Source organism: Habropoda laboriosa, unplaced genomic scaffold (genome assembly GCF_001263275.1).
Source record: "Habropoda laboriosa isolate 0110345459 unplaced genomic scaffold, ASM126327v1 scaffold96, whole genome shotgun sequence".
NCBI lineage: Eukaryota > Metazoa > Arthropoda > Insecta > Hymenoptera > Apidae > Habropoda > Habropoda laboriosa.
In genome coordinates, this window is record NW_017100221.1 from 446121 (window position 1) to 455842 (window position 9722).

General features: G+C 35.8%; 1 protein-coding gene across 1 annotated transcript in view; it reads left to right on the forward strand.

Moving 5' to 3' along the window:
• The window catches only part of LOC108571036 (putative polypeptide N-acetylgalactosaminyltransferase 9), a 103782-nt gene extending 98039 nt beyond the window's left edge, over window positions 1-5743 (forward strand). The window contains exons 11-12 of the mRNA XM_017933005.1: window positions 4371-4499; window positions 5297-5743. Of these exons, the coding sequence (XP_017788494.1) occupies window positions 4371-4499; window positions 5297-5437 (270 nt within the window). The 3' untranslated portion in view covers window positions 5438-5743. The remainder of the gene's footprint in view (window positions 1-4370; window positions 4500-5296) is intronic.
• Window positions 5744-9722: the final 3979 nt, after the last annotated feature.

The window sequence follows — 9722 nt, forward strand, 5'->3', positions numbered from 1 at the left end:
TGAACATAGACGACGCATCAGTTACTTTTTCACTATTCAACGAAACCATCAACTCCCTCGGACAACACACGTTCAACAGCACGTCAAACATGGCAAACAGCATTTCTCAACATTATTTAAACCCATCGTTGTACACGCAACGCGCCTCAACGAGCACAGTGGCAGCATGAACGTGCAATTGTTAGATGAATATCTAATAAAAGATAGTCCTGAAGCGAGCCAGTGTGAACAATGTCAACGATGATCGCGTGGCTAACTGACGTCTCGATAATAAGCGACTGACAACCGATGGACAGATTGCAATTAGATGGAGAGATTGCATTACAATTAGGCGAGATTACCGGTTGGTAATTATTGATAATTAGATAGCGGATAATGTGACAATCGGTTGACAGCCAACTCGTGTTTAGATAAGGGTAGATTACGCTATGATCGCGGCTAGATGATTGCTGTCCTACGATTAAACCGCGCTCAGCCGTTGTTTATCATTAGGGCACTCGTTATAATGATTCTGTCCGGCGAGTGGCAAGATCTAATCGAAGTTCAGTGGCGAATAAAATTCATCGTAACGTTGTAACTTGTACGGTGTGTTTGCGTTGATTGGTATCCGAATTCTCGATGGACCACGTACACCATGTATTTCTATCAAAGATGAGTTTCTGATAATAATAAACGAGGCTAGGAAAGCTATGTTTGCTCGCATGGAAAAACTTCAGGAAATTGTTTCTTACAAATTGGAGCATTTTTCTGTGAGGAATTAAATTGTTACATAAATTCAGAATTCTTTGGTGTTTAGAACTCTGAACTTTGCAAATTCCCATTAGAATAACATACTTTCTATTGGTTAACGTAATTGGTAAAAATTTAACATTTTAAATATTGCTTGTACTAAAAATTAAACTGAAAATAATACCTATAGTGTACAGCATTATACATAAGGAACAGATTTTTTTAGAAAATTATTAATTACATTCTTTCATTAGGAATGTCTTTTTTTTAATGTTTTACTTTATTGTTTTTCATTGCATCTCGAGATAAAAGTTAGTAAATATTGGAGAAAGAGAAGGGACGTATATATGTTCAGTAGTGCAAGTCAATATAAAGGGATACTTGACGTTCAAGTTTCACGTTCATCGATTACAGTTATTTAAAGTTCTCGGAAATAGGGAAAAATGTAATTTCAAGGGGTTGCGAAGGAGTGTGTTAATTTCCAAGCTTCGAGCGTGGCGCAAATTGCGCCCCCGGACACGGTGATATTTTTCTCGAACGGAAGTCGTTGGGTTGTAAATTACCGTCATTCTCATCTCGATCCTTGTTTATGATGGTCTGATACACTTCACGTACGTTGGAGCGGGTATAGATAGTAATGCTTGGTTGTTAACATGCGGTAACTGGTGCATGGCGTTAATCCTCGCTTTTCATTATCCCGAATCCCGCCGCTTTCGAGTCTATCGTTGCACGACAGGGGCAGAAAACCTTTGAATTTTCGACACAGATGGTTCTGACAGCGTGGTTACAACCGTGTAACGATTTGAATAAGTACAAGCCACTGTTCGTCCCTGGCCACTCGTGATACTTAATGAGCCCTTCGCTACACATGCTTCCTCCACTCGTGCAAATTGAAATTTTGTAGAAATGTTCACGGGAATTACGCTAATTTTTAATGTGACGATTGCTTTCCCTTTTTAGCACACTGGTGAAATTAGAAATTAGTTAACGAGTTATTGATATTCGATGGAATATTTTTTTTTTCAATTTTCAGATATTTGAAGAATCGTGTCGAATTATCGGTGAATTTAGTATAGCTGTATCAGTGATACAGCTTTTTATTGATGAGTTCAATTTGTGAACTCTTAATTGCCTTGACTCGAAGTTGATTTTTAGTGCTTAAAAAAAGAATTAAGTCATATTTTCTGGTATAGTGGAATTCCTTTACGTTGAATTCGAGTATAGTAGAACTCCTTTGCATTGAATTCTAGTTTAGTGGAATTCCTTTGCATTGAATTCCAGTATAGTGGAATTCCTTCACATTGAATTCCAGTATAGTGGAATTCCTTTGCATTGAATTCCAGTATAGTGGAATTCCTTTGCATTGAATTCCAGTATAGTGAAATTCCTTCACACTGAATTCTTCTATAGTGAAATTTCTTTACATTAAAGTGCATTTCCTCTTTAATCATTTTTTTCCTTTTTGAAATTTATATTAGAAAAATAGCAATAACATAATTATAAAAAAATGAAATTGTATTGCTCCAAGAATTCTTAGTATTTCCTTCCTTTCCATTTGTCACCTCCATTTCTCTAATTTGTATTTAAATTTAATGAAAATTACACAAATTTTCAATTACGTTCAGCGGATACAGCATAAAATCTCCCGTAATTGCTTCAAGTGAAACACTTTATATTACAAGGTAGATCACATAATTTCTTGTTCTTAGAAGCAGAAATATACACGTACTCAAACACTTAACACGAATCGTTCCCGTTCTCGTTACGGACAGCTACAATTTGATGGAATGATGTCAGATTTAATTGACCAGTACGATTCAGTCACGTACGAACAGATCGGAGCAATTTCTAGGTCCAGTGAACTCGATTATCAATGATCGACATTCATTATCACAGAATCTCCCATAGATATCGCTTCCTACACGAATACGCTCCGTTTCTAAATGTGTTAAATGCTTTCAGACATTCAGACATTCGATTAGTATTTCATCGTACAAATTTCACTTGAACGAAAATATAATAATTAATGATCGAAAGAATCTTCGGTATTTCAACGCGTTTCAAATATCGAACATGCATTGATAAAGAAATTTGATGAGTAATGTTAACGCGGGATTGAGTTTCGATAATAATTGACGTTTTCGGTTCAATTATGAATATTCATCGTGTCATCGATGGACAGAGGAATTTGCTAAATGAGACGGAAGGTTCAATTTGATATTGGTCGACAAATTTTTCTTAGCTACCTGTAAAAGTGAGTATCTTTCTAAGACTCATGAACGGCCAAAGTAATAACTAGCTATTATATGTGCAAATTTGAATCTGCTAGATTGTTAGAGTAATTACGAAGATGAAGTTCTGCTTCATTTAGCATGAAAAAGTTTAACGACTTCCTGGGCACTCTGTGGAACTACAGAGATCGTGGAAGAAAATTTTGATGGGTTTTTAACAATGAAATTTCCTCTCGATTAATAAAATCGTCCTCTTTATCGTTCGAATTATAACTTTCCGATGCTTCTGTATATTGCAAGGTCTGCTCTTAACAATTTGAATTTCACAATTTCATTGTGTACACCCGTGAAAAGAATCGAAAGTTGCTGAATGCAAATACTGTTAGGCAAACACCAAGAAAAATCGAACTCAATCTTCTCGAAGGTTGTACCATGTAAATGTATTTATTTCTTTCAACGTCGAATATTCGATATTCATTCGCGGAAAAAGACAAAATGTATTTCAATAAATTCATCTCCTTGTTCAGTGTGCTTTTAATAAAAAGAAACTTACAATCATCTGTGTCTATCAAGAAATTCAATATGAAGCTCTAGAATATTCCATGTAACTCATTTCTACGAAAAAGAAGTGGTTTAACTTTTGTAGAAATTGAGTTTAACGTGATACAAGGTATTGAGAATATTTCGCGTTCAATAAAAAGAAAAATAATCACACTTTTTATAATATTTACAAGATGTTCGAATCAGACGAAACATCGGGATGCATTTAACACGTTAGAAAAGTGCATTAAGTGATTATAGTCAATAATAAGTCAGACAAATCACAGGAAATATCACTTTCTCAAAGAGGAAAATAATAAATCTTTTGCAAATTCACTGTTCTCCGTAGTGCAAACTTTTCAAACCATACCTTAAAATACTTACAAATAAGAAAAATGTATTAAGTGATAATAGTCAATAGTATGTCAGACAAATCATACAAAATTTCACTTTCAAAGAGGAAAATAATAAATCTTCTAAAATTTCACTGTTTTTGGTAGTAGAAACTTCTTCCACCATACCAGGAAATCTTTCACGAAATGAAAAATGCATTAAGTGATTATAGTCAACGGTACGTCAGGCAAATCACACGAAATATCACTTTCAAGTAGGAAAATAATAAATCTTCTAAAAATTCACTGTTTTCAGTAGTACAAACTTCTTCAAGCATACTGTGCAATATTTTTTTGAACAAGCCTCGAAGAAATATATCTATTCTACTTCTCCCCCAATTGTTTACACTTCCGGGCTTCTTTCGAACAGCTCGCGCATCCCTACGTAGAATTTGCGTCAGCTGTCAGAACCATCGGTCATATAGGCAAACGTTGGAGGTCAAAATCCACAGGCATTAATCTTGATCGTTTGTCACAGTACTGGATGTTGAGCAAGACCGGTGAGATCCGTCGAGACGAGTCGTGCTTGGATTACAGTGGCACCGATGTCATCCTGTATCCTTGTCATGGTAGCAAGGGGAATCAACAATGGATTTATAACCCTCAGGTATGTATCATACTCGCGTTTCTGGCAAATATTAAATCGACAATTAGGTAATTTATCCGAGATGGTTAGAATAGTTTCGCTTTTCATATCCTGTCTTCTTTCACTCTTTGGTTCAGTTCGAAGTTTACGTTCACTATACAGTTCACTGTACTATGAAACCTTATGCATGAAATTAAAATTGTCAATGAATGATTGTCAAGCAATACTACTATTATTAAAAAAATTACTATTACTAGTAAAATACAATTTTACTATTGCAATTATAGTAACTATACTGCAGATTTTTATGCATTTATGGAAAATTTGAAGGCACATAAGCAAAAATATATGAATAAACCCAAAATATAGTACTCACTATAATATTTATCGAATAAAACAATTTCCTATCTAACTTCTGTTTTTTGAATTACATTCATAAAAATCTGAATTTGCATAAAAATCCGCAATATCGTATTCCAACAACGTAATCCTTCTAACATCACCATACATTATAATTTTACTCTGCTTATGGCTTGAGCTGAACATAGTACAAAGTGACACGTGCGTTGTAATCTACCGCAGAACAGATCTGTTTTACCTTCAATAATACGAATTAGCAATTTATCCTTCGAAGATAAATTTAGCTTCGTTAAAAGCATTAACAATTAACGTTCACCCAACCTTCTACAAATAACTGTTACAAATAAAAACAATACCCGTGCCCCACGAAAACGATAGAGAAATTCCTTATTACCAATTAATTCACATTTTCGTTATCACAAAAAAAGAATAATAACAAACGTTCGTTTCACTTTCAGACGAAGCAGATCAGACACGGTAGCAGCGACAAGTGTCTAGCGATCACCGACAGCAAGCAGCGCTTGATCATGGAAGAATGTTCGCCTGTTGCAGCGAGACAGAGGTGGTCGTTCGAGAATTACGACCCTTCGAAGCTGTGATATCGCGCCTTCTCGCGTCGCCAGTCGGAAAATCTCGGCCGGAAGTTCGATCGTGCCGGTTCATGGGTGTCTGTTCAACGTTACTCCGTCGCCAAGACTCGTTTCGGCAGATAGACGTCGTGGTATCGGGGCTCGAACACCTCGAAATTCAAAACCAGCTATTAGACGCTCAAAGATCGACTGTACGACGATAGAAGAAACGCGCGGAATTCTTCTTCGAAGAACCTGATCGACACGAAGCGGAACAACCATTGAAATAGCTTCGGTGAATAAACAAAAAAAAAAAAAAAAAAACGAAGAGAAAGGAAGAAGAAAACGATACACGATCCAACAACCGATCATTGGCTGTTAATCACTAACTGTAAGATGGACGAAGTGCAATAGAAACGTCGTTTTAAGGGTGATTGAAGAGAGAAAATGGTCCCTTGGATATAAACTGTAACTAACCGGTGTACAATGAGAGATGAGACACTTGGAGAGTGAACAGGTGCCGATATACACACTCGAGGAACGCTTTCGCTGGCATTGAAGAATTGCAAGCTTCCCCGGTGGACGTGTGCAAGAAAGACCCTCTAATCTTCCTCTATCTGGTTCGGTAGTCTTTAAAAGCGTTCTTTTGATTCTGTTCGCATCGGCTGCGTGTTCATTGGCCGCTGTTTCGTAGAAATTGGATGTCACTTTGTCGCTGGTCGTTATTCGAGATAATGTACGAGCTAGGGTACGATGGCAATATCGGAGAACTCGTAGCTCGAGAAAGAAGGAATTGGATGTTTGAAAAAGAAACTGCTTTGGAGAAATTTAAACTTAATTTTCAGAATGATTGCAGCTAATATTCAAGTATGTATTTTTTGTTTATTAGAATACTGAGAGAATAGACTCTCCTTCGTTTTATATATAAAAAATATGAAGATTCCGAGAATCTTATATTTCCAAATTAAAAATAGCCAGCAATAAAATTAGAATTCTCTGACGTTCGACAGAAAAATTTCCAGTAAGTTCGTTTTTATTTTATATAAAAAAATATGAGGATACCGAATGCCTTGCGTTCCAAGATTAAAATTATCAAAAATAAAGTTAGAATTCTCCAACGTTGGACAGTAAAAATTTCCTGTAGATTCGTCTCTATCTCGCCTAAAAAATATGCAGATGCCAAAAATCTTATGTTCCAAGATTGAGATCATCGAGCAATAAAATTAGAATTCTCTGATATTCGACAGTAAAAATTTCCAGTAAATTCGTCTTGATTTCATATCAAAAATATAAGGATGCCAAAAATCTAAAGTTCTAAAATCAAAATTATCAAAAATAAAATTAGAATTCTCCGATATTAAACAGTCAAAATTTCCAGTAAACTCGTCTTCATTTCACATAAGAAATATAAAGACACCAAAGATCTAATATTCTAAGATTGAAGTTATCAAAAATAAAATTAGAATTCTCCAACGTTAAGCGGTAAAAATTTCGGCACCAAGGAACAAAGAAATGGCAAAAATCTTACGTTCCAAGATTAAAGTTATCCAGCAATAAAATTAGAATAATTACAAGCGACACTGTGTTTCCACGTAGAAAACGTAGTTCGTAGTATTGTTGTGTTAAAAAGGAAAAAGAAATTCGTTTAATTAGACATACTAGTTACGTGTAGCATTGCGGAAGTACTTACGAATCAGGAGGAGCTGTTGTTCCAGAAATTTTTAACTTAAGGATAGTTTACGGCGGCGAACGTGTCAATGCATCAATGACAGCGAAAAGCGTGTGAAACGGAGGTAGGAGGATGTTCATATTGCTCGAGTTAAACGGGCGAACGCGACCGTATCGATCTCTGCGGAAGCCTCGATCGTCGCTTTCGTCCGTGGATCGTTGTTTTAAGGAGGATCGAGCGATTCGTGTAAGCTGCTTATGGCAGCGACGTGGTGCTTCACTTTCATTGGAAAACGACGAATCGTTGATTGTGAAAGAATGCTCAGAGTGAGTGCCATCTCAGAGACGACGTGGTGCTTCACTTTCATTGGAAAACGACGAATCGTTGATTGTGAAAGAATGCTCAGAGTAGTCTATCCACTCAAAGTGAAAATCTTAGCGTTTAGCGATAAAGCAAGCTGATTTATTCCATTCGAATCGAAATTTCTCTCCGATAAACAAGGAAAAGAAGTATTTCAATGTTTCGTACGTTTGTTAATAAGAAATGCGATTTTTTCGTTGCATTCTTTCTTTTTGTATACTTCCTGTTTCTTATTGGAATGTTAGAGAAATTGTATCTTGTACGTAGGTAAGAGGACGAGTAATACGGTGGGATTAAAATTAAGTAGTTTAAAATTGTAGGGAATTGAAGGTACTTAAGTAGACAAGAGTCGAAGTGTGTTAGAAAATGTGGTCAAAATTTATATTCTCCAGTTGTTTAATAGTAAGTCTACTATTACTCGAGATTGCTCAAACGTAGCTGCACAAAACTATGTTCGTTCTTTTAATATAACTGGTAGGAAGTAATTTTAAAACTGATCCTGATGGGAACACACGAAGACGTAACATATTTGGAACATATCAAACTTACTGTAAAATCTACTCAACCTATCAATTCGTGAGTTTTCATGAGTTATTTCAGAATTGCCTGGAAACATTGTATGTTGTACTCGAGAATATTGAACTTAGCAATTCTTTACACAAGAATTGTTTATCATTCTCAAAATACAATAATTGCAAAGAAATTTCGATATTCGTAAATCTTAAGTAGAAACTTTTTTGATAAACGCGCACGTTTCAAGAATATCCGTTTGCAAGGTCAATTCTCAAGATGAATTCTAACTGTAAAAACTAACGAGATACTCTTGTCACGAATGAATCAGCAGGGAAAAAGTAGGTCCTTTCTGATGATCGATGAATATTCATAAATCAACGATTCGCCGATCGTCCTTCGTTTCTCTGTCGTATCCTCAGCGCTTACAGAGGCTCGTTACATTCCAGTTCGGGCATGGAGATCCGTTGCCAACGACTCGAAAATTCTGGCGAGGCGAGAACGGAGCCCCCCTTTTTTCTAATTAACTTAGCTCGTAAATAGTGCGTAGGGACAGACAAACGAACGAGTTATGGTACACATTCCGATTGCGGTGTAGGAAGACTTTTGTACATTCGTGTAAAGTATCTTGATGCCAGTTTAGATACCGCCTAAAGTAAGTTTTCCGAGTGCATGTGCGAGAGTAAATAAATTGCAGAGAGCGCGCTCCAAGAGGGTCCACGTAACCCTTCGCTGTCAAAATTGAAATTTGAAGTTAAGCGACAGAATTGTAGAATTGATCGTTCTATGATTTAGCGTTGATATTGTATTCTATGAATTTTTATTCAGAAAATTTCACCTCCGTTTATCTGAATTTGTTCAGAGATAAGTCTCGAATGTTTTTATGAAGAAGACTATAAGGTGACTATAATTGTCTTGTTTTGGTACTGGGAGTTAGCGATAAAAATTGTGAGTAGATTATAGTTGAATCAGTTTCTTGTTGTATAGTAAGTTAGTTGATTGAAGCCTTATTGGAATGTGAATGCATATCATGTGTTGTTTTATTCATGAATTGACATGATTCTTTGAAAATATGAAGTGACATATCGTAGTTTTTAACCAAATTTCTTTCTTAACATTGCAAATGAATTTTATAGGGAAGTACAGTGTTTCCTGAATAATTGGATCGATCATTTGCTATAAGTTTGTATGACAATTGGTGTTTGACTTGAGCGTTAACTTAATGATAAATGGAGTTCTGCTGCACGCAAATTTGCAAATATTTCATTCCCAAGAGAATCAGAAGAAATGAATTAAAAAAAATTAGAAATTCGCTTTATTTAGTTTATCATAAGCAATAGAAAGTCTTCTAATACAAGATGTCAAAGGGTTAGCAATCAAGATTCCATAGAACAGCGCGATCTGCAAGTGTCTGTGAGTGCCAACGAAATCCTAAATATCGCGAGGGACATTGTACAATATTTCCATTTATCCCGATCGTCGTCGATTACCTCACATTGGCATATCCTAACGCCTCATCGAAAATCATACCAAAAAAGAGAAACCCGTGTCTTCAAATCCTTCTTCTTTAAAAAATTCATCGAGATAGCGTAGAACTGCCAATTCGTCGAGAACTGCCAATTCAAACGAAATCGAAACGCAAGTGTATTCCATAAGAAATTAGAGGTAATTGATAACGAAGATCGATCGACGATAAGGATTTTCATTTGAAACTTTCCAAATTTCCAAACATCGTGGAAATGTTCCTCGAAATTATAGAAAAAAAAAAAAAAAAAA